This window comes from Lynx canadensis, chromosome A1 (assembly GCF_007474595.2).
Source record: "Lynx canadensis isolate LIC74 chromosome A1, mLynCan4.pri.v2, whole genome shotgun sequence".
Lineage (NCBI taxonomy): Eukaryota > Metazoa > Chordata > Mammalia > Carnivora > Felidae > Lynx > Lynx canadensis.
This window is the reverse complement of record NC_044303.2, coordinates 8437802-8464258: the sequence shown is the minus strand read 5'-3', so window position 1 is coordinate 8464258 and position 26457 is coordinate 8437802. Positions and strand designations below refer to the sequence as shown.

The 26457-nt window shown below is 42.9% G+C and overlaps 1 protein-coding gene across 4 annotated transcripts in view; it reads right to left on the bottom strand.

Moving 5' to 3' along the window:
- The window catches only part of MTUS2 (microtubule associated scaffold protein 2), a 570271-nt gene that overhangs the window by 315419 nt on the left and 228395 nt on the right, over window positions 1-26457 (bottom strand). For 3 of the 4 annotated variants that reach the window (XM_030308514.1, XM_032593161.1, XM_030308523.2), the window contains one exon: window positions 2016-2213. In XM_030308514.1, coding sequence (XP_030164374.1) covers window positions 2016-2213 — 198 coding nt within the window. The remainder of the gene's footprint in view (window positions 1-2015; window positions 2214-26457) is intronic. The other variant, XM_030308551.1, reaches the window with a different exon arrangement.

Genomic DNA, 26457 nt, shown 5'->3' with positions numbered 1-26457 from the left:
ATCATCCCTCCACTAAAGAACAGACACAAAATTTTTGACATTACATCTAATAACAAGTATTTGCAGGTGGTTAATGGCACTCAGATATCAATTCAAATAAATGAGAAATTTTTCTGTGGTTTATTGGTGAAGTATAAATTTTACACACGGTTAGGTGGCAAATCAATTCTAATGCTGCTTTTTTAAAAACTGGAAAAGAATTCTAAATGCATATTTATTATGTATTAATAACTAATGCATTACATATTAATAATTATGTATTAATAATTAATTTATTATTTTACTATGAAGTCTTTAAAGTAGGAGTTATTTTCCTTGGCACGTAATGGCTCTTGCCTCCCCGGGTGCTCAGGGTGTCCCTCTCTAGCATCCTTTCAAGCAGATGTGAGAAGAAATGCCATAAGCACACCTGGAATTATTCTGTCCACACCTATCAGCTCTCCTTTAGCAAAAACTGCTACCATGGGAACGAAGCTCAATCATCCCGAGATGATTCTTATTTTTTAAAGAAACCAAGGCCTTAACTACTTCCTCGGAAAGATATATACCAAAAAGTACTTTTTTTTTTTTCTATTAATCACTCATGCTGCTTCCTCTAAAAGAGAAACATGCCACCAGGGATTTTACTACTAAAAAAGATGACAAATAGTTGCTCCTATACTTAAAAATCTTCAGATTGTCAATACGCACACACATGGAAAAATATGAGTTACACACTTGCAAAGAGCTCTTTCAGATTTTGAGAATCTGATGAAATCCCTAATGACAAGTGTATTCCTCTGTGAAAGCAGTTCTCAGATGCAGCACCTTTAGGAAACCAAGTGAGCAAAAAACCTCTCAGAAACTGCTTACAAACACATCAAGATAAAGGAAAAGGTAATGCATTATTTTTAGGAATAACTAGGTAGACCAAAATTGAGGACTTTGCAGGTATGAATGTGCCACGCGTCATCTCTGTGAACCCAAGAAAGGATAGAGAAAGAGCAAGCTCGGAGAAAAGAAATTTAGAAAATAATATAAATCAATCTTGTTCTCCACCTCTCCCCTCCCACATACCACGTCTTGCCCTCTGTTTCTTTCTCTTACTACTTACTTCAGCACGATTCAACTACTGTAATCCCTCCCGAACAGCACTCCACATGAAAACCTCTAAGACTTCCCTGGTCCTCTGGCCAGTTCTTGCTAACCAACGTCCGAGATGTCATGGTTCCCGATCCAATAACAATGACTTTGAAGTTGACAGGCTGAGATGGGCTTTGGTCATCAAAGGCTCAGGTCAGTGGGGCGGCCTCCAGGTCTCCTTTAGAACGGTGGCTGTTTGTGACTTGCTCTGAGACTATTAATCCATACTTTAAAACACAGCTTCCAACATCAGTCTCGGGAGCCAGGCCTAGAGTAGCCTCACTCTGCCAATGGGGACTTTTCTGGGCAGAGTTGAAGAAGCTCAGCTCTACTTTTCTATTTTTCACACTGTTTAGTTAACTTTGAGAAATCCAGCCAAGTGCTCCACCAAAATGAAGCCATGACAGGTAATCCCAGGTGACTAAAAGGATTCTCACCACTAATACCTAATACATAATATGCTTCATGATAGCACAACATGGGAACACCTGTGTTGGATCTTTCTTTGACTTCTTACATAGAATCCATGAGCAAAGGGCTCCTGGAATCAGTACCTGGTTAAGTCATTTTCTAGATTTAATTCTTTTTCTGGCACTCTAATTCCTCATAATTGAAAAAAATGATAGTGCCAAACAGTCCTTTTTTCCTTCAGTAGATCATTTTCTAAAGTCCTAACAATGGTAGATTAAGGAAGTAAATAAAATATAATAATATTATAATATAATATAATATAATATAATATAATATAATAGGAAGTCAAATCAACTCTTTCAAACACAAAGAAATGAAGCCGTTATACCCATATGCGCATTCACCTGCCCTGGTGTGGTCCTAGGGGCGTGTCCCACAGGGAACAACGCAGCCGGCCCCGCCCACCCGCCCCGCCCACTTACGGTTGGCCAGTCTGCTCTGCTCAGGCTGCGCGCTGTCCGCGGACTGGGTGCTGGAGACCGAGGACACGCTGGAGCTCCGCACGAAGCCAAACGCTGCCAGCTTGGCTGCTGGGAGACGTGAGTATCCAGGAGGACGAAGTCCAGATTTTGGTAGATTGGATTTTGCAGCATTTGAACCGGAGGCTTTCTTTAAATCTGCTATAACGAACCCAAACCAAACAAACAAACGAAAAAAATCAGTTGACAACGAGACAGAGGAATACACAGACTATGAATAGTAATCTAACTCTATCATAAACTGAACACAATTGACGTTGTACGGTGCGGTTCAGCATAGTCACAAATACATCTTTATGAGAAAAGCTCCTCGCTGTGGGCTGGGAGCTTCAGAGAACTTACACAGGAGGAGAGGCAGCAGGCAGATGAGAAAAGAATACACAACTAGCCCTATTGTATGGCCATAAATAAAGGTAGACAGTGTTTAGGATGCTGAATGGAATGAACTTGTACTGTTGCAAGCTACCCTAGAACTGTGAAAGTGACATACACCTCAAAGTCTGACATGCAATGGGTACAGAGCCCTTGTGGTAAATATTCATCAGCAATTATAAACACTTGGTGAGAAATCATAGAAGCATGCACAAAAGAGTTGTTTGCTAGCATTCCGTTCATTGTAGGAATGAGGTGAGCATAAACTTGGGAACTGGCCAGATTGAAATCCAGTCTGTATGATTTACTGGCTGTGTAACCTTGGGCACTTGACCCAACACTTCAGAACCAATGGAAGGACTGGTGATGATAAAACTGGCCTCAAAGATATATTACAAATATTACTGCTTGTAACAGAACTTGATAGATGCTCTAGTTAAAACTACTAGGCTTTTTAAATTCTTTTTCCACGATGGGTTTTTATGTTAAACTAAAAGTCAAAAATTAAACTAAGCTTAAAATTAGTTCCCAAATATGTGCAAAGCCGGCTAATTTCGAAATAATAAAACATCATGTTATAAATCTACTATCTCAGCATGATGATGTCTGAATCAGGCTCCGTTCATAGCCGCTGCAATGATCATCTCCACACCAAAAGAGCCTTTCAATACCAGATAGAACCAGAATGTTATCACACACAAATGCCCTTTAATAGTCCTTAAAAGGAAAAGGGGGCGGGGCGCCTGGGTGGCTCAGTCGGTTGAGCATCCAACTTCAGTTCAGGTCATGATCTCGCGGACCATGAGTTCGAGCCCCGCGTTGGGCCCTGTGCTCACAGCTCGGAGCCTGGAGCCTGTTTCAGATTCTATATCTCCCTCTCTCTCTCTGACCCTCCCCTGTTCATGCTCTGTCTCTCTCTGTCTCAAAAATAAACGTTAAAAGAAAAAAAAATTAAAAATAAATAAATAAATAAATAAATAATAATAATAAAAAGGAAAAAGGGGCAAGTGTCCTAATATTCTATATAAATTTCTAGTCAAGCCATTTAGGAACTTTCAGCTGCAGCCGTATTTACTGTGAGTGCTTATATGCAGACCGTTCAGCAGCGTTCCTCACTCTTTATTATCTACTAAAAGATTAACCAGGTTGCAAACTAATAATAAAAGAAGCCATTTATTTTTTTTTTAACGACATCTGAAAATCAATGAAGAGTCTACATTAGAAACAGATCTATGTGTGGAAATCTTTAGAGAACCAACAGATGCCTCAGTGGACCACTGGTGCCTCTTCCTCTACCGGGAGCTCTCCCTAAGAGGGAGTCTGTAGCCAGTTGCACATCCAGGTGAAAACAGAATACGCACAACTCTGGTTTCTTGATTTCTGGGTCAGGAGGAGGAGGAGGAGGAAAAATTGGGTGAGTGCAGAGAGCTGGGGCTGCAGTATTCCCAATTCAGTTCTGTCCTAATGCTTGGGGGAAAAACGTTCAAATATGATGAGAAATAATCACTGCTTAATAAGTAATAATGGCCCTTCTGCATCAGCAATTAAATGCCATGTCAACGCCTCCAACTGTTCTCCTATCCTTTTGCGTACTTTTAGGTGATATCCCCAGAACAATGAAAGTATCCCCATATATCAGATACCACCTTCACAGTAAGTTTGCACCAACTCAATTTTGAACAGTGCCTGTAAAACAGTAAGAGTTGCTAAAAAATCAGATGCAATTTCAACAGTAAGTATACACTAAACCCACCACATTTGGATACTAGTTTTGGTTATATATAACCTCTTTCCCAGCCCAGTTAATCAATAACTGACCTAAGGTTACATCAAGTCACATGAGAAGAACGTGGACTAATTTTTTTCCCAAGAAAACAAACCCATATTTGGGAATGAAGGAAAGTTCAAAATTTCTAACAGAGAACCTTGGCACGTAGTAAACATTCATTTAATATTTAAGAATGAAAACTTAGTTTATTAAATCATTATGTAAGGCAATAAGGGCATGGAAAATGCTCAAGGAGGAATTTACTCTACCCTACCCTTACCCATATTCAATGATTGTTCATGCCATCGGAAGAAAGGTAGCGGCAGAACATGTAGAGAGAGGACTCAACAACGCAGGGACCCAAGTACACGCGAACTAAGGCTCTAAGTGACTTCCAGGCTTTCACTTTCCCTTAGTCCAGCTCTCCCTTCCAATAAAGGCACATGGTGTGTGTGTGTGTGTGTGTGTGTGCGCGCGCACACGCGTGTGTAGGCTACTTGAGGGAGTATGTCTTGCCCCAACTCTCAGTATACATAATTTTTCTAAATTTTATATAATCTATACATCAAGCTACTATCCAACGGTCTCTCTTTCTACCAGATAAATCTCACAAATAGTTTACATACCTCTGGGGTTTGGAAGAGCAGGTCTTACTGTTCTTGAGAAACCACCCATGTCTAGCACGGTGGTTTTGACGTTATTATTCTATCAAGTTTAGCTGAAGTTTGCAGTAGTCAAGCTTGCACACATTAATGCAGCCTGTGTGTGAGCTGAATACCTGCGCTGGTCTCTCTGCATGAGAATTAGGCTGGGCTGGGGCTCAAAACTCAGTCTTCTAAACAAGCACCTCAACGATCCTCATTCAGTAGTGCCTGGACCACACTTTGAAAAGGTCAACAGAAGATGACATGCCCACTTGCCCTGTGAAAGGTGCTCTTGTGCATTACATTCAGCTGCTCTGAGTGAATGTGCCTTAGGTTAATCTTAGTTTCTCATAAAAGGAATTTAATTAGAAAAATGTGCACTCCTTACTATTTTTCAAGTGCAGCACGTCAGAGGAATACGTTTTTTTCAATTACTCAGTGTCCTTGGGCTATTTAAGAATATTGACAGAAATAACCTATCAAGGTGCATAATAAGCCCTCGGTAAACAAATGATAACAATTAATGTTAAATAAAACTGAGCACACATAAGAGAGACCTCTTCCACAATGGTGGCACAAGCTCCCTGGACACTTTCTCCAGTGAAACAACCATTATTAGTAAAAATTATTTTATTTTTTATTAAAAAAATGTTAATGTTTATTTTTTGAGAGACAGGGTGCGAGTGGGGGAGGGGCAGAGAGAGAGAGAGAGAGAGAGAGAGAGAGAGCGCCTGATGCGGGGGTCGAACCCGTGAATCATGAGATCATGACCTGAGCCAAAGTGGGATGCTTCACCGACTTAGCCACTCAGTAAAAATTAGCCCCAGTAATTTTTAGCCCCAGTAAAAATTATTTTTAAATACTTTAAAATTTAAATTTAAATACTTTAAATTTAAATACTTTAAATACTTTAAATTACTTAGCCCCAGTAAAAATTGTTTTTAAAAAACGACAATCACTTGCAGTTTCTAGAAATTGTTCCAAAGGCATACAGTGAATAAAGAAACATTTACATATGAAATCTACTAAATCCAGTAAAAATAGATTGGACGGCACTTGAGCCTAATGCACTCCTTTCCTCCTCTGCAACCCTGTCCATCTCAGCATGATGACAGCTCTCATGTGGGTGGCTGTGGCCAAGGCAACAGGTTTCCTCTCCCCCTGGCAAGAGGTACCATATCTCACTGGGAGAGGCAGGCTACCACCATTTCCCACCCTTATCCCTCCCCTAGGTCCATGTTGCAGAGGCTAAATTACATGCAAGCAAGAGGCTAAGAGGTCAGAGGACCCTTCACCCAGTCCCAAGTAAAAAGGCAGAGGCACTACCCCAGGCACAAGAGGTCAAAAATCACTGTTGTCCTGGCTCACTTGTAGGCTAGAGGTTCAATATCAGGAGACGTGAAGGGAGAAGACCAGAAGCTACTGCCCCACCCCACCCCCCGCCTAGCGCCCATTTGTAAATCAGGACTGCCACTGCCACTCCTAGAGGGACAGACCACTGTCCCTACCACACCCCCCAGCAGAGTCTGACTGAGATGACTCTGAGATTTGACTCTGAGAATGACTAAGAGATTTGCCCAATGGTAGAGATTGGCCATAAGAATGAATATCACTGAAGCACCCTGCAATACCCACATTAAAAAAGAATGATGGGGCTTCTAGGTGGTTCAATCAGTTGAGTGTCTGACTCTTGGTATCAGCTCAGGTCATGATCTCATGGTTTGTGAGGTTCTGTACTGTCAGCGCAGAGCCTGCTTGGGATTCTCTCTCTCCCTCTGTCTCTCTCTCTCTCTTTCTCTCTCCCTCTCTCTCTCAAAATATATAAACTTTAAAAAAAAGAAGATGTCACAGCAACAAAGTAAATCTAAATGGACTAAATGGACTAAAAGTCCATCTAAAGACACTGAAAAAAGATAAGCAAACAAAGTCTGAGCAGAAGGAAGGAAATAATAAATACTAGAATGGTAATAAATATAACAAAATGGAAAAATAAACGAGAAAGTCAACAAAATCAAAAGTTGGTTTTTAGAAAGATCAACAAAGTCGACAAACCTTTAATTACACTGACCAAGGAAAAAAGAGAGAAGACTCAATTTGTAAAATTAAGAATGAAAGAGGGGACATCACTGCTAATCTTGCAAAAATAAAAAGAATTATAAAGGAATATCATGAACAACTATATCTCAACAAATCAGACAACCTAGTGAAAGGAACAAATTCCAGAAAAACACAAAGGAAAAAAAAATAGAAAATCTCAATATACTTACAACAAAGAAATTGAATTAGTAATCCAAAAACTTCCCACAAAGAAAAGCCCAGCACAAATGTCTTTGAGAGAGAATTCTATCAAGCATTTAAATAAGAATTGACACCAGTTCTTCACAAATTATTCCAGAGAAACAGAAAGAGAGAGGGAGAGAGAGAGAGGACACTTCTACACTCATTCTATAGGCCAGCGTTACCTTGATAACAAAACCAGACAAAAACATCGTGAGAAAAAAAAATAATTTCTTCCATATGCAAAATTCTCACCAAATAAATAGCAAACTAAAACCAGCTACATATAAAAAGTATTACACACTGTAACCAAGTGCGATTTATCCCAGGAATGGAAGATTGGGTTAACATGGAAATCATTGTATTGTACCACAGGAAGAAAAACGACATGGCCTTCTCGATAGATGCAGAAAAATCTCTTGACCAATAACAAGATCATCTCATGATAAAACACCTAACAAACCAGAAACAATAGAAAGATGTCCTCAACTTGATGAGTGGATGAAAACAAAATGCATAGCTAACACCATACTCATGGAAAAAGACTAAATGCTTCTCCCATAGATCAAGAACTAGGCCAAGATGTCTGCTTTCACCACTTCTACTCAATATTTTATGGAAGGTTCTAGCCAGGGCAATTGGGCAAGAAAATTAAAACCCACGCAGGTTGGGAACAAGAAGCAAATCTTTCTCGTTTTGTAGATCACACAATCTTGTATGTAGAAAATCCTATGAAATTTCTAAAAACGATTAGAATAAACGAGTTCAATATATAAAAGTCAATTGTATTTCTTACATACTTGCAATAAATAATCCAAAAGTGAAATTAATAAAGTTTCACTTACAACATCAACAAGATAAAATATTTAGGACTTTCAGATTCCCCTTTTTTATGTTTAACTGCGAAGAGTTATCAGGTTTCAAAACCCACGCCCCTCTTATACTCCCCGCCCCCTTGCGCCCCACATCCGGGAAAGCTGATAGGAAAGCCCAGGGCTGCCCCCTGAGGCCGAAGAGTGAAACTACACAAGACCCTGTCCACTTCCAAGGGCACTCTCCCCCCCTGCCCCAACCCCTGACAATACGATAGGCTGAGCCAGGATCCTTCCCTCGCTCATTCAAGTCATTTCACACCTGCGGGAGAGGCCAGCACTGCTCTCCCCAGACACCTCAATTAGTAAGTAAGAAACTCCCTCGTAAACTGCTTTGCGTCTGGCATCGTCAGTCTTGACACCTAAACCAAATTTGGGGTGGGGTCCACCCTGTCTCTTCAGGGTGACCACAACAACAGGTGGCATGACCAGGATGCGGAGACGGTGACCACCATCACGGGGGGCCTTTCTTCGTGGTTTGCTTGCAAGCTGGCTCTGCTGCCTAACAGAAAACATGCCCTTGGAGTTGCTGCTGGCTGGCTAGCTCGTGCTTTGAGGCATGCTGCTCTGTTCCGCGTTAGAGAGTCCTGTGGAGCCTCTGTCAGGGACTAACCTGACCCCAGGGGGAAGCTGCAATAATTAACTGGTTTTTTGGAGACAGGAATATGTGACTGGGGCGGGGTCCTTGGCATGGCCTTGGGTCATGTATCTTAGCCTGGACCTCTCTGCACGTCTTACAGCGGAGTCGTAACTGACGCCAGACTCGCGGAAAAGACCAGCTTGTGCTGCATACAGGTCCACTGGGTGATCACTCATGAAAAAAGCAGTCATTAGGGGTAAAAAACAAAAAAGAGAAAAAGCCATTATGTGAAGTGCTGAGGTCAGCACTCCTAACAGCAAATGGCTCAGCAGGACCCTTATATACCTCTGTTGCTGCTGCTGCTGCTGCTTATGCCTCTGTTGCAACAAAAATCCTGATTTCTCAGGGTTATAGAGAAAAATACCCATGGCATCTCTGCAGTATAGTGAAAGGGGTTAATTCGAATCCTCTTTAAGCCTGGGGTCCTTAAATCCTACAAAGTAACCCCAGCCATGGGGGAAGCCTCCAACCCTGATGATACTGATTTGAAGCTCTCTGGAGGAAATCTAGAAATACAGGCGGAGAAGAGAGAATCCTTAGTAAAAACAAAGGGGAAAGAAAAGAATAGGGTGGTGGGGGAAGGAAGAAGAGAAGTCCGGATTTGGCAGAATAAACAAAAAACGCAAACAGAGGGCTACAGCTGGACCCAAATGGAAATCCAAAATTTACTAAAAGAATTTATCCACCAAAAGATACAAGGGCACTGACTTTTGCACCTTGACAACATAGCTTCTGAATTAATCTTAACATCTCCTTAAAATGTACCAACTGGCAAAACTTTGTGCCTTTAATCAATACTGGGGCTCAAACTACAGCTCTACCTGGGGATCTCATTAAATTTAAAAAATGTATCCCCTATAACATTGTATCATCTTAAGGGAATTACTGAACAAGAAATGAAGGAAACCCAGATATGCTTCACCCTAACCATAAGAATTACCATCTTGCCCAAATTCCCCAGCGTCAGAGCACCCATTGCCCTACGCTATCCCACAGCGGGCATGAACACTCTATGACTGATACGTTTGAAGAGAGGTAAGTTTTTGACCCATAAAAACTTGGCTTGACAAAATGGGACCCTGCAGGCCATCCCTACAGTTAAAGCAGTGATATGACTTGGTATACATTAAAGCGAGGCCCGCAAGAACTGAAACCCTTCCTACAGGACCACTGCCGTTCATTTAACAAGCCAATCTGGCCCATTCTTGGCCCCTCAGTCATTGTTTTCCCTCACTTCCGAAGAGACACAGCACATCTTCATGCAGCGGCTACCCAGGGGCTAGCTCAACAGCCTAGCCACCACACAATCTCTGCAGGCTAGATCTCAACTGGATCCAACCTTTCTCTGGGAGCGTAGGTGCACACACATTACAGTGATAACATCTCCCTTTGAGGACACTCATCTGACACACTCATTCGAACACATAAATGCAAACAGGCTCACTGAAAAGGGATAGGCCACTGTCTTACACACAGCGCAAGGCCCTGCCACTTTAATTAAATTCCTAAAAATTATTTGGTAAACTGGGGGGCACTCCATCCCTGAGACTGTCAAGAAACAGCTAGTGATGTTGTCAGCATCCAAAAAATGAAAAGAAGCCCAGGATCTTTTAGACTCTTTTGGGTTCGGGAGGCAAAATATTCTTCGTCTGCAAATTTTACTTAAGCACATTTATGCTGTTACTTGCAAACTGGCTCACCTTCGGTGGGATCCCCTCCAATAAAAGGCTCTAGAATCTGCTCAAAGAGCAATCGACACACACTTTCATTAGTGCCCTTGGAGACGCTCTCACTGTGGAGCTTTAGCAACCTCCTCTCATGCCTTCTAGAGTCCCTAGATGACCAATAATGGCTATAAGCTGCTCATGGGATTCTGTGTAAGAAACTGCCCTCGTCAGTCCTGCAAGACACCATATGAGAGTGGCACTTGCTAGGTACATACTGTCTCCCCTAAAAAGTAAAGCTCTCATCTGCCCTGAACATGTGGTCCTCCACACCAAGGTCCCCAATATGCCTTAGGGTATAGAAGTAGAAGCTCACAAACTCAGCAGAGGTAGCTTGGCCTTCTTGCTACAGGGTGGAACCAAACCTGGGTCCTATGGCATAGCCCACCCGCAGAAGGGGGTGGCCTCCTTGTCCTCAGTCCCTTGCCTGATGTCACAGTGCGAGAGGAGATCACTCTTCCCCCAGACCCACTGGCTACCTGCGGAGTCCGCTGGGATCAACTGATGAACAGCAATGCAAAGTTTGTGTATTTTCCAGGTGGAAACATAACTGACACACACACGACTGAGCTTGTTAAGAGCTACTGATTTAATCCTTTAACCAAGATGTTCCTGAACAGGATACGACCCACTGGTCAGCACACTTAGACAAACCTCAGATAGTCTTCTAACACAGGATGCTCTGGTCAAAGTCAGTCCCATGTGAACATTTGTATACTCTTGAGCCATTGCCATTGGCCTGGCTGTCTGGTCTAGCCAGTGGCAGCAACGGTTGCCCTTTTTAAGGTTAAAAAACCCTGAGAATCTTTCTGCACTACAGAGACCCAAAACATAAAATTAAGGTGGCACGTGTTTCTGCACTTCCTACAGCCACAATACAAGCTCCCACTATGACAGTCCTTATCCACTTTTGGAGTTCCAAACATGACTAATAGTAAACAAGGCAATCATTTTGTTTCTCAGAATACATAAAGCTGGGCTCTTGAACAAGGCATTCGATGGAACTTTCACCTTCCTTAATGGCCTCAGGCTGCAAGCCTCAGACGGCACTATACTGGCTTACTCAACAAGTTCAAATTCAACTAATTATAGTACATTTTAATCATCAAGCATCAGGGCTCTCCCTCTCTCCCCATCTAAGAAAGCTCAGAAGCAAGCCTGGTGTTCTCCCCTCGGTGCCTATGACAAAGTCAAACCACACAAGCACCTGCCTGAGTACAGACCACTCACCCTGCCTACTCCCTAACCACAAAAACTTCAAGTGAAGCTCCTTTCCTTGCTCTCTCCCGATCCATATGGACCTGCCTCGAAGGCCTGCTCTGCTCTCTCCAGAAACATGAAATATGTAGATAACCAAGCTTTTTACACACTCTTGAGGTATGTATGTGGCATCATCAATCCCCACTAGGAAAGAGAAGCAAATGAGGGCCTTCCATTTCATTGTCTAAGGTAGCTATGCAATCCCTTCATTGGCAAAGTTCCAATGACAGTTGACCCTTGAACAATAGAGGTTTGAACTGTGTGGAGCCACTTATACGTGTTTTCTAATAAACGCAGTACAGTTGTAAAAGTATTTTCTCTTCCTTATGATTTTGTATAACATTTTTCTTGTCTCTAGCTTAACTTATCGTAGGAATACAGTATATACTATGTATAACACACAAAATATGTGTTAATCAACTGTATGTTATCAATAAGGCTTCTGGTCAATAGTAAGACTTCGGGTTAACAGCTATCAGTAGTGAAATAGTTGGGGAGACAAAAGTCACACACAGATTTTCGACTGCACAGGGGGATTGGTGCTCTTAACCCCCACATTGTTCAAAGGTCAACTCTGTGGCGGAACCAAAGTAGAGGGTTTTTGGGTTTTGCTTTGTATTAATTTTACTTACACCAGAGTGCTTGAAAAGTACGAAATACACTGCCTCTAGACTATAAAGCTATTTCATGAAAAGGCCACTCTGTAATATTTCATTTTGCTTTACTATAAATCCAAATTACCTGCCTACTTTCCTAATACTAAATGAGAATCTAAATAAATTTGGGGGTTCAGGTATATTTTCAAGGTGGCTACATCAGGAATAAATTTAATAAGCAAAGTGTAAAACGTATTTTCTGAAAACTACAAAACATTATCAAAAGAAATTAGAGAATACACAAAAAAGTAGAAAGCATTCATGGATTAGAACACTCAATGTTGTTAAGATGGCGCTACTCCCCACATTGATCTACAGATGTAGTGCAATCCCTATCAAAATCCTAGCTGGCTTCTTTTCAGAAACTGACAAGTTGATCCTAAAATTCATATGGAAATTCAAAAAACACAGAACAGTCCAATTCTTGAGAACACAAACAAAAAGTCCCTGATCTTGAAAAACAAAAACAAAGTTAGAGGATTCACACTTCCCATTTTCAAAACTCAGTACAAAGCTAGAATAATCAAGACTGTGTAGTACTAGCATAAGGAGAGACACAGCTTAAAAGAGAACTGAGTTCCCAGAAATAAACTCAACATGTATGGTCAGCTGAATTTCGACAAAGCTGCCAAAACCATTCAATGGGGGGAAAGAAATGGTTTGTCGACAAAAGGTGCTGGGACAACTGGATATATATGTGTGTAAGAAGGATGTTAGACTACTACCTCTTGGCATATTAAAAACATTTCAAAAATGGACTAAAGACTTCAATGGAGATGCTAAAACTATAAAACTCTTAGAAGAAAACATAGCTATAAATCCTCATGATGCTAAAACTATAAAACTCATAGGGAAAAAAAACATAGCTATAAATCCCCATGACCTCAGATCAGGCAATAATTTCTTATATGTGACACAAAAATCATAAGCAACAAATGAAAAAACTGAATTTCATTCAAGGTGAAAGCTTTCAAAATTAAACCACAAGGAGATGCCTCATGCCTGTTACAATGGCCACCACCAAAAAAGGTAAGAGATAAATGCTGGTGTGGAAGGGGAGAAAAAGGAACCCTTGTGCACTGCCCCTGGGCTTGGAAATTCGTACAACAACAATGGGAAACAGCACTGACAACCTTCAAAAAATTAAAATAACCCAGCAATTCCACTTCTAGGAAAATATCCAAAGGCAAAGGACATAAAAAAGATATGTGCACCCCCATATTTATAGCAGCATTATTTACAATGGCCAAGACATGGAAACAAGGGTCTATCAATGGATGAATGGATAAAGAAGTTATTTTACACACACACACACACACACACACACACACACACACACACAAATATCATTCAGCCATTAAAAATAAGAAAAAAAGTGAAAGGCAAATACTGTATGATCTCAAATAGAGGATCTTAAAACAAAGAACAACAAAAAGCCCCAAAACAAACTCACAGAACAAAGAGATCAGACTTGTGGTTACCAGAGGCACGAGGTTGGGAGAGGGGGAACTGGAGAGAGACGGTCAAAAGGTACAAGCTTTTAGTTATAAGATAAATAGGCACTAGAGGTGTAAAGTACAATGCGATGACTAAAGCTAACACCTGCTGCACAATATCCAGGAAAGTTGTCAAGAATAGATCCGAGAAGTTCTTATCACAGGGAGATGATATTTTCCCGTATTCTTCCTTCTTTTGTTTTGATTGTGCCCATATGGAAGATGGATGTTAGTTGAACCTCTTGTGGTAACCATTTCACAATATATGTAAATCAAACCATCATGCCATGAGCCTTTAACTTATGCAGTGATATATGTCAATTATTTCTCAGTAAAACGGAGAAAAAATGTGAAAAGCTTTTAGGTTGAAAAGACACTACCAAGAAAGTAGTGGGGGGAGGGGCCCCTGGGTGGGTCAGTAGTTAAGCGTCTGACTCTTGACTTCAGCTCAGGTCATGATCTCAACGTCCGTGAGTTTGAGCCCCACTTTGGGCTCTGTACTGACAGTGCAGAGCCTGCTTGGGATTCTCTCTCTCTGTCTCTCTCTCTCTCTCTCTCTCTCTCTCTCTCTGTCCCTCTCCCACTTGTTTTCTATCTCTCTCTCAAAATAGATAGATAGATAGATAGATAGATAGATAGATAGATAGTAGTGGGGGGAAACAACCTAAGAATGGGAGAACACATTTGCAAAATACATATCTGATGGCTTTCAAGTAAACAAAATGTATGGATAACTATATAACTCAACAATGAAAAGAAAAATAACCAAATTTTAAAATGAGCCAGGATTTGAGTGGACATTTCTCCAAAGAAAATATACAGAGTGCCAATAAGCATATGGTAGGGTGAATAATATCCTTAGGCATCAGGAAAATGCAAATCAAAACCTTAATGAGACACCACATCACACCCGCTAGAATAACTATGACGAAACAGACAGACATTACCAAGTATTGGCAAGATATGGAGAGAATGGTACCTCATCCGCTGATGGTAGGAATGTAAAATGGTGCAGCCACTTTGGAAAACAATCCAGCAGTTCCTCAAAAGGTTAAACCCAGAGGTACCATATGACAGAACAATTCTACCTCTAGGTATATTCCCCAGAGAAATGAAAACATATGTCCATCCACACAAAAACTTGCACATGAATATTCATAGCGGCATGACACATAAGAGACAAAGGCAGAAAAATGCAAATATATATCAACTAATGAATAGATAACCGAAGCATGGAATGCCAGTGCCAATACACTGGAATATTTTTTTAGTCATTAAAAGGAATTAAGTACTGATACGTGCTACAATATGGATGAACCTTGAAAACATTAACACAAGTGAAAGAAGTTAGACATGAAAGACCACATATTGTATGATTCTACTATATGAAATGTCCACAACAGGAAGTTCTGTAGACATAGAAAGAAGTTTACTGGTTGCCAGGGGCTGGGGTTTGGGGAAATGAGCAGTGCGTGACAATGGGTACAGGGTTTCTTTCTTTTGGGGGTCATGTAAATATTCTAAAATTGATTGTGGGGGTGGGTGCACAATTCTGCGGGTGTGTGTGTGTGTGTGTGTGTGTGTGTGTGTGTATCCTTCTAAAGGGTGAATTCTATGTAGCATATGAATACATCTCAATAAAGCTGTTGCATCAAAATAGAAGGTTTTCAAAAAGAACATATAATTCTTGTTTTTGGTTGAGTAACAGGCTTACACTAAGGCAGAGCAACGCTATCATTCTAATCTCTGTCAGCATCACCATTGTCAAAGGGCCTGTATCAGAGAGAATTTGGTCTATCATTGTGTGTCCTCCACAAAAAAAACCCTTCTGAGAGACAGGTGAACGACACACTTTGTACAGCAGATCAAAGACCCTTCCAAATGGATTTAATGGTAATGGAGAAATTAATGAAAATAACTTCAAAATTAATAAACATCTATGGAAAAAATCCCCTCTGGGATCAAATATTCAAATCCCACGCACAGAAGCTGAAGTATACTCGCTTATTTTTATTAAAGCTTTATATTCTTGCAAAATTTTGTCCAAAAAAAACCCATAAAAATAAATTTCTGTTTGAACAACAAAAGAGGTTTTGCTGCTACTGGAGGTTTCAATGATGTATCGCTCTTTCAAAGTGATGCTATTTTTTCTCCTGAGACAGAAATCTCTTGAAGAGAGCAAATCTTCACATTTCAATGAAACTTGAAGAAGTAGGTTTGTTCTTGCCTGTTTCCTTTTTGTATTGATTGTCCTTTGAATATATATTTAAATTTTTTTTTAACGTTTATTTATTTTTGAGACAGAGAGACACACAGCATGAATGGGGGAGGGGCAGAGAGAGAGGGAGACACAGAATCGGAAGCAGGCTCCAGGCTCCGAGCCATCAGCCCAGAGCCCGACGCGGGGCTCGAACTCGCGGACCGCGAGATCGTGACCTGAGCTGAAGTCGGACGCTTAACTGACTGAGCCACCCAGGCGCCCCTGAATATATATTTAAATAAATATTTCTGCTCAAACTATCTCGATCAACTAGGACCAACTGTAGTGCTTTTAAGGTTCAGTACTATATTGGTAAAGGTCCATCCATCACTGTCCAACATTCTTGTCATCCAGGCAGTAAAACAGACTTTAAGAAAGGAAATGGATCTTAGTCCAATCCAATATCCATTCACGGACACCCACCACTGGCAAGCACTTCACGAGGTACTGTGGGAAATGCACAAACGAAGGAAAACCATCCCCAAGTAGGGCTTACAGCCTACTGAAGTAGAAAGGGGGAGAGCAAGGCCGGAACAGAGGCAGGACCTCGTGCTAGAGGAATAAAAGACCTCAAACGAAGGCAAAATCAAGTAGAGTGGTTCAGAGTTTTTATGCAAGGCCCATTTTTTTCCTTGTAATTTTATGTTGGAGAGGTGGTTTTCTTCCTGGCATATTTATATGTACAAGGCAAGGTACTATTTGAAGCAATTTTTTTAGATCTTCCTAGATCTTCCTAGTTGCTCTGATAAAGTTTCTTCTTTTGCAGACATTCTGCAGAGAGGCGGTTTGCTTTTTCAAACCGCTGAGAAGCAACTCCTCTTTCACCTTGCTCAGGACTATGCACAAACAGCAACTCTTTTAACCAAGTGTCCTTCACACCGGGAAACCGTAAACAAAATTCTTTAATAACAAGGCCACAACTCTCCCACAGGAGAAAAGAAGGACACAATTAAACAAAGCAAGGGAAGGGGCATTTTTCAGGGTTGTTACCAAAGACGTGGGCTTGATACAGTTACCATCAAGGGTATAATCTCAGGCCAGACTCCAAGTCTTTGAGCTTCCAAGATGCCCTCCCCTGCAATGATCTTCACCTCCTCCTATCCATACCCTCCACAGTGAATCCCCTCCTACTGCCTTGTGTGACAAGTAGAACACTGAGGGTGTGAAACTCCTCGGGCTATACTGTAAAAGACATTATAGCTTCCTCCTTGGTCTCTTGATCTCTTTGGGGGAAGCCGAGCACCATGTCATGTCACAACATTCAAGCAGCCTTGTGTGGAGACCCACAGAGAGGGAACTGAGGCCTCCTGCCAGTAGCCAGCACCAACTCTGCAGGTGTGTGTGAGTCAGACACCTGGGAAATGGGTCCTCTAGCCTCCAGTTTTCAGATGACTGCAGATTAGCTAACATCCGACCCTCTGGAATTTGAGGACAAGGCTCAATTCAGTGGGGGCATTCTCTCCACCAGCTCAGTGATGCCTCAGCTTTACACAGGGACTGTCCCGGTTTCAGCTGTAGAAGTCCCACATCTTGGGAAACCCCTGAGCACCACCAGGAAAACCAGGATGGCTGATCACGCGGGATTTATGGCACCCAGGCTTAACTAGCAACTTCAACATTTATAGAACAGCTGTGAATCTGGATATAAGTGGAGTTCCGGAGTGTGAAGAAGGATGAAAATGAGGGAGACGCACCAATAGGAGTGACATGGAATGAGCTGCCAGCCAGAAGGTAGGGTAAATTCTCTAATCCGGAGATGATTCCATCATCTTAGCAAAGCCAAATCATCAACACTGAAAAGAAAAGCTCCAGTGCTGGGAAAACTTGCTAGCCACACGCAAAGGGTGTGTAGCTGGACCCTCACCTCCCACCGCATGCAAAACTGAACTTGCAATGGATGACCGAACTACATTTAAGAGATAAAACTATAAAACTCTTAGAAGAAAACACAGACAGAAGTCTTCATGAACTTGAGTTAGACAAAGACTTACAACAAAAGGCAAAACAGAGAAGCTGGACGTTATCAAGATTGAACACCTTTTTATTTCAAATAAGTCAATCAAGAAAGTCAAAACCACCGAACGGGGGGAAAAAAGCATATTGCAAAGCATATACATGATAAGGGACTTGTACTGAAGATATTCAAAGAACTCTGGAAACTCAATCCAATTTAAAAACAGGCAAAGGGGGAAGCTGGGTGGCTCAATCGGTTGAGCATCTGACTCTTGGTTTGGGCTCAGGTCATGATCTCACAGTTGGTGAAATCAAGTTCAGCACTGGGCCTTGCGCTAACGGTATGGGTGGAGCCTGCTTGGGATTCTCTCTCTCCTCCTCTCTCTCTGCCCCTCCCTTGCTCATGTGCCCTTTCTCTCTCAAAATAAATAAAGAAACTTAACAAAATGGGCAAAGAATCCAAGTAGACAATTCTCCAAAGAAGATACACAAATAGCTTATATGCATGTAAATTTTCCAACAAACACATAATCACATGCTCAACATCTCCAGTCATTGAAGAATGTACATCAAAACTGTAATGAGACACTACTTCACATCAAGAGGAGAGTTAGAATTTAAAGAGCTGATAATACCGAGTGTAGGGGAGGCTATAGAGAAATCAGAATCAAGCCCTGATGGAGGGACTATAAAATGGTACGATGGCTTTGGAAAACAGTCTGGCCGTTCCCCAAAATTTAAATACGGAGTTACCTACAATATCTCAGCAATCCCACTCGTAGGGACACATCCAAAAGTAAAGACAAATATTAACACAAAAACCTGTACGCACATGCTTACGGTGGCATTATGAATAACAACCAGAAGTGGCCAAAAGAAGCCAAATATCCCACGCCCCTGATGAATTTACAAACCAATTGTGGTACGTCCATTCAATGAGGTATTCTTCAGCAATAAAAAGGAATTGTTAGGAACGGAACTGTGTTCCTCCACCCTGTGTACGTTGAAGCCCTAACCCTTAACGTGAGTATATGTGGAGACAGACCTTTAAGGAGGTAATTAAGGTTAAATGAGGTCAGAGGGATGGGGCCCTAATCCAGTAGGACTGGTGTCCTTAAACAAAGAGGAAGAGACACTAGCGATCTCTCTCTGTACATACACACAGAGAAAAGACCATGTGAGGACACAGTGAGAAGGTGGCCATCTGCAAACCAAGAGGAAAGCCCTGGCCAGCAGCTAATCCTGCTGGCACCTTGGTCTTGGGCTTCCAGCCTCCCAAAACTCTGAGAAAACACGTTTCTGCTGTTTAAACCATCCAGGCTGTGATTTTCTATTGTGACAGCTCAAGCAGACCAATATAGGACTGAGGTCAAACATTAGGGCAAATGAAAGAAGCCAGACACAAAGGGCCACATCTTCTAAGACTCCAGTATATGGAATGCCCACAACAAACAGATCCATAGAGGCAGAGAGTAGATGACCGGTTGCCAGGGGCTGGGGCTTAGGGAAAATGAGGAGTGCCTGATAATGAGTATAGGGTTTCTTTCTTTTTAGAGTCACGAAAATGTTCTAAAATTGATGGTGGTGATGGTTGCACAACTCTGTGAACAGACTTAGAACCACCGGATTTACAATTTAAATGAGTGCATTGTATGGTATGTGAATGCTGTTGCAATAAAGCTGTTACTTAAGCTGTTATTAAGAGAGACAGAGAGCACAAGGGCTGGCCAGCTAGTTAACTAGCTTCTGGAAGGAAAATAAAGAGGCAGGACGGAAGATACAGGAAATTAGGCAGAAGACGGATGACGCGATCAGACCTTGCTCAACCCAAAAGAGAGATGATTAAAGCAGAGGCACCTGTCTCAGCGAGCCACAGAGCCACCTGAGACCAGCACGGAGGGCCAGGGAATGAAAACCGCCTTGAGGAGGGTAAAACGGGGGAAGCAGGAGAAGGAAGACAAAGAGCACAAGGGCACTCAGTTCAGCTGAGCTCAGGAAACACCCACAGAACGTACACCGGGTGTCACGCTAGCTCTCGCAAAATAAAAATACATGAGGCCTGGGCCCCGCTAACCCCACTAACACCGGCCTGACACTCACGTGCAGAAAATCCCAATGAAATATGCACGGTCGTACAACAGACGCAACAGCCCAGAGCTGGGGGGGGGGCACAAAGGGAACGAGCCCAGCCTGGGCTCCCTGAGAACGGGCTGCCATTCGAGGGAAGCTTGAGCCGGCTCACAAAGGGTAAACAGGAGAGAGCTGAGTCAGGTACAAGAGAAGGGAAGAGGGTGTCTCAGGGAGGAAGCTGCTTGAGCAAGGCGGGCAGAACCAGGTCTGCTCATGGAGAGGGAGGTTGGAGGAACCTGACTGATATCAAGGCGCTTGGTCTTTCCCCTGACAGCAAGGGAGAGCCAGGAAAGAACTGTAAAGGAAGAAGAATGGGTTTGATTTGCTGTGTGGAGGGTGGGGTCGAGAAGGGCAAAACTGGGGGTAGGGAATTCAGCTGGGAGGTGTGACTACGGGGACAGATTGTGATGTTCTGAGAGCGGGAAGGGAGCGGAGTGGATGGATTCAAGTTAAAACCCAATCAGGTCTTACTGATTGATTAGTGGCGGGGGGGGGGGGGGCACAGTGGGGAGGACAAGGAGAAAGTAATCCTCTGCTGCGGGAACAAAAAGAGGCACGCATACCTGCAAAATCTCAAAGGGAGCCACTGTAGTGAAGCCAGGCCCCACTGAGATCATGTGCACCTGAAAATACAACAACGTGTGGGGACTTTAGGAAAATCCTTCTCACTTCAAAAAGAGTATTAGCAAGCTTTGGCCAGAAGGGTCCCCTGGAAGGCTTTCTTGCGGAGTGGTTGGGCAGCCTGTGGGGTGACTCTCTGTGCTCAGCAAAGCAAAGCCCAGAAAGGCACGTAAGGAAGAGCAGGTAGGTACATGATGCCTGAAGAGGCAAGGGTGTGGACGCGGCAGGGGCAGGGGAGAGGCTCAGATCCCAGACATTACACAGAAACTCTGTCCGGCCAGAGGTGAAGGGTAAAAGCACACACACACGCGCACACACACACAAGCTTTTGCTAACCTCATTACAGACGTGTCCATAATCTAGGAACGGTGAGATGAAAAACTGAACTGATAGTGGTGATTTACTGGCATCATTTCTTACAGAGCAGAAAGCGAAACTAGTCCAAGTTGCTTGGTCTGGTTTTGCTCATGTTTTGGGAATTATGAAGAGACTGGTCGAAGGCAAAAACAGAACGCTGTGCTAAATGAGCAATATATCATCTGCAAAACCAAACGGTCTCTCCTAGTTATGCGGTGTGTCTTTAACTGAGGTCCAAATCTCAAGATTTGATTTCTTATGATAATCTAAAAACTGAGATTGAGCATTTTTGGACTGTTAGGATCCCCAGGATCTGAGTATCTGCATTTGCATTTCTGTCTGGATCTTGTTCTGTGACTAAAGTGACTGCCTTTACACAATTATCCAGCGATATACTTTCTACTGTACTGGAATGAAAAAGCCATCAGGGAGAGTTAACCTACGTACACGTGTTTGGCGAGCGGATAAATGAATCAGAGCCTCCACATAAGAGAAGGGACTTAGAAAGGGGCGGTAGGGTCAGGAACAGGCATAAAAGAGTGCTAGAAACAGGAAGCAAATAAGCGCAAGGGACAAGTAATATGACTACTTCCAATGTCATACTTCCGTTGCTGGACAGATCCGCTTATAAATAGAAGCTGCTTAGGGGCGCCTGGGTGGCGCAGTCGGTTAAGCGTCCGACTTCAGCCAGGTCACGATCTCGCGGTCCGGGAGTTCGAGCCCCGCGTCGGGCTCTGGGCTGATGGCTCAGAGCCTGGAGCCTGTTTCCGATTCTGTGTCTCCCTCTCTCTCTGCCCCTCCCCCGTTCATGCTCTGTCTCTCTCTGTCCCAAAAATAAATAAACGTTGAAAAAAAAAAAAAAATTTAAATAGAAGCTGCTTAAAAAGACAGGTCAAGGGGCGCCTGGGTGGCGCAGTCGGTTAAGCGTCCGACTTCAGCCGGGTCCCGATCTCGCGGTCCGTGAGTTCGAGCCCCGCGTCGGGCTCTGGGCTGACGGCTCGGAGCCTGGAGCCTGTTTCCGGTTCTGTGTCTCCCTCTCTCTCTGCCCCTCCCCCGTTCATGCTCTGTCTCTCTCTGTCCCCAAAATAAATAAACGTTGAAAAAAAAAAAAAAAGACAGGTCAAATACAGGTGACCTTGTACTAGCACACTTCACAGAGTTAGAAGAGTTCATTGTTTTTAAGTGATTCCAAATCTGAAGTTACCCAAATGCTGGGTTATAAACGTGGACAATTGGTAATGTCCTTGGATCCTGTTCCCATTAGTGATTCTCAGGGAAGTCGGCAGAGGCTCAAAGCTAATTAAAAGGCACAACGTTTTTATGAGCAAGTGCAGTTGAATCATCTGTGTCCTGATGAAAGGCTTTAGCGTTTCAGAAGAGGAAAAATGAAAGCGCTTCCTCTATGCGCTAAGGAAAAAACTCAGAAAATTATACTGTGATGACGTAACACGTCTTCCACGGAGTGCCTTTAAAAATACAGTCGTCATAATCCTTTTACAAGGCTGATGAAGCGGATTGTTTCTGCAGTGCTGGACAGCACCCTGAGAAGCGCAGGTCCCCAGCACTGACTAGGTTTAAGGAGACCGCCAGCTCGAGATGGCAGGCAGAACGGGGGTATGTTTCCCCCTGTTAATCAGAGATGCCTTAAAACAGGAGTAATTCAATGTTAAGAGGTACAGTGAATCAGAGTAGCCGACGTTTACTGAATTCCTTCTCCTAAGCACTTCGCATACTGCAGCCTAGAATGACGGAGAGAACAGAGACAGGTACTTACTGAGCCAGATAGGTCAACAATTCTGGAACACGGGCACAGAAAGATGGAAGTCCCTGGCTGACGGGCAGACGAGGAGGGTTGCAGCCTGCAGCAGACGGAAAGGCAGTGCCGCAGTGGAGGAAGCAGCCTGCTGGCCTCTTGGCCCGGGCTGCCAGGGGCACACAGATGCAGATCCCGGCACCACGGGAGTACAGCGGACAGAGAATGAGCTGCCTCACGGGGGCACGCAGTGTCCAGGACCCAGGTATCTACCCCCCACCTCCCCACCCCTGCCAAGCCCCAGAGGAAGGGTGAAAAGACTTCCAAGGAGTTTGAGCAAATGAACTTCAAGTTCATCTGACTCGGCGAGTGAATGATCACAATGAATTTGAGGAAAGCTTCCAGCGTAAAACAAGAAAAATGAACAAACCAAGGGGAAAAAAACTGGCCCTAAGGATACAGGGAGAACTCAAGCAACAAAATATATCTTTTAAGAAAGATCTAATTAGCATCCTCAGAGAAATTTGGGAAGATATTACAACAATAAAACAAAGAACAATATGCTGTGAAGGCAGCGATCATGAAACCATGAAAGCATTCTCGGAAATTAAAAATACCAGAACAGTTCAATAGCAGGGTTAGAAAATACATCCAGTAAGGTTGTCTAAAATGAAGAACGAAAGCATGAGGTACGAGAAAACAGGTAAGAAAAAGTTGACTCAAGTTATCACTTTGGGAGGTCCCCAAACCAAACAATAGAAATTCCAGGAAGAAAGAGAAAACGGGGCAGCAGAAATGAACAAAAACAAGACGAATGCCCAAAGTTGAAGGGAGACACAGGTCTTCAAACTGGCAGTTTAAGTGCTTTGCAAGACATATCAATCAATTCCTCTTTGTCTCCCTTTCTCTGCGCCTGTCTCTCCATCTGTCTCTGTCTTCCTCCCTCCCTCCTTCTCTCCACACACACACCCGGAAATTTCTTAAACACCAAGGACAAGAGAAGATTCTAAAGCTTTCAGAGAGGGGAGAAAACATCAGGTCTGCTACAAGAAAGTATTTCTCAGACTGGCATTGGGTTTCTTTTGAGGAACACTGGAAGTCTTTATATTTTGAAAGAAAATCATTTTCAACCGAGAAAATAAATTTTAATGTAGTGAATGCAAACTAAAGATGATTTCAAAATGCAAAAACACTGCTGCTTTGCCTTTCTTTAACTCTCTTAAGAAATTACTGAGGGCATATTCCAGCAAAACAAGCAAAGAAACCAGAGGGATGGGGCCACTAGATCCATACCAGGGGGAAAAAAATGAAGGGGCGTTCCAGAAGAACAACATCTAGTTGAGAAGGCAAACAGAGCTGCAGGATTCAAAGTCCCAGAGGGAGGAGACCAGGAGAAACAGACAAAGACATGCTGAAATAGAAAGACTTCAGGGCACCTGGGTGGCTCAGTCAATTAAGCATCCGACTTCGGCTCAGGTCATGATCTCATGGTTTGTGGGTTGGAGCCCCACGTAGGGCTCTGTGCTGACGGCTCAGAGCCTGGCGCCTGCTTCGGATTCTGTGTCTCCCTCTGTCTCTCTGCCCCTCCCCCACTCATGCTCTCTCTCCCTCTCTCTCTCAGAAACAACATTAAAACATTTTTTTTTTTAGAAAGACTAGGACACGGTGGGTGTCCAGAAAATACTTATTGTATGATTCCTTCTCTTACTCCAGTTTGAGATTCTACCTACCCATACCACTCAATACTCTCCAATTTCTGAACCTGTGCTTTCAAGTCATGTTTTCATATTGTTTTGGGTTAAGATAAGGGCATAGCCCCTTGACATACTATATAAAATCTAGGAAGACAAGCTCTGTGCTAGGAGCTCATACACAATGATGAATCAGACACACGTCTCGAGATTCCACATCAGCAAAGGTCGAAGATCGCGGAACAGTCAAATCTAGATTATGCATCCTCGTTTTCACCATCAGTTTCAAAAGCAAACAGATGAACCAGGTAATCACAAGGGCCACACACTTCAGCTGAGTCCCTTTAGAATCCGTAGTGGAGTTTTTTTTGCCTCTAGAGGTGAGCCAGGCCTGGCATTACTCTCCCTTGCTTTTTATTCTTTAATTATTTCCCCTCCCAGTCTATTCGGGTGCGAACTTGGCTCACAAGTCAGGGAGTCGGTCAAAAGCCACCTCCTAAAACCCATCTACTTCTTTGCATCCTCCACCTGCCACCACCTGGGATGGGCTACCGTTTCTGGTGCAACAGTCTCCTCAAACAGTCTCCCTCTTGCCCCAGTGCACCCCTTCCTGTCCCTAAATCCAGTCTCCAAACTTCAGTCCAATGGATATTTTTAAAAATGAAACAGAATCCTATCAAGCCATTGGTTAATACCCTTTATGGCACCATATTTGCTCTTAGGTTAAAAGGAAGAATTCCTTAACACAGCTCGCCAGGTTTGCACCAACGTCTTTTTTCTCATCCTTGCCCGACACTCCACCTTCAGTCACACCCATATGCACATGTACCATTCTCTCTGCCTCAAATATCCTTTCTTCTACACCCACGATTGCCACATCCCTCACCCCACATCCTTCCTACCATACCACATCTGAGACTCTTTCCCATGCCCCAATTTAGGCTTAGATTCCCTTCCTGTATTGTGAGCTCAGAACACTGTCATCACGACATTCATTCACACTGTATCCATAACTGCCTGTGGGATCTCTTCTGTCTTGTGCAGGGCTGTATCCTCAGTGCCAAAAACAACTTGACACAGAGTAAGTGCTCAATAAATGTTTACTAAATATACATGCGGCGTTTGTCCAAATACATAGAAAAAAATAATTGTTATGCTTATGCTCCAACCCAGAGTCACTGAAGTTGACTTTTTGGGTCTGGGTGGAGGAAACCTGAAGTTTGAATAAACGTCTCCAGGGCATTATTAGGCACGCTCAGTTGCAATGAAAGTAAGCCAAAGATAGGACAGCTTTGTTTGCTGAATGAATGTACAGTGAAAATACAGCCATTGTCAGCGTCCGTTTCAGTAGTAAGTACAAATGGATAATGCTGAGAGATATACGAAGACAAATACCAGAAGAAATCGAATGGTTCAAGACACATGGCTCTTCTGCAGTCTCCGAGAGAAGTCCCAGGGTCAGCCGGTGTCATTAAGACACCAAAGAACTATATTTAGACCACATTCTCTTGTACCATCTCAGTAACTTACCGGTTTGTCCTGTGGGGATGTTTTCCCATCTGACATAAACCTTCCTTGGTGGATGATATGGTTCTCATGAAATTAAGTAAAACAGTGATAAAAAAAAAAAAAAAAAACAAAACAGTGAAATGGTGGGGCACCTGCCTGGCTCAGTCGGTTAAGCATCTGATTCTCAATTTTGGCTCAGATCATGATCCCATAATCACGAGATCCAACCCCATGTTGGGCTCCACGCTGGGGGCGGAACCTGCTTAAGACTCTCTCCCTCCCTCTCCCTCTGCCCCTCCCCCAGTCACTTGAGTACACACTCTCCTTCTCCTTCCAAAAAAAAAAAAAAAAAGTGCACTTAGGTGATGTCAATAAACTGTTCTCATTCTTAACAGAGGAATC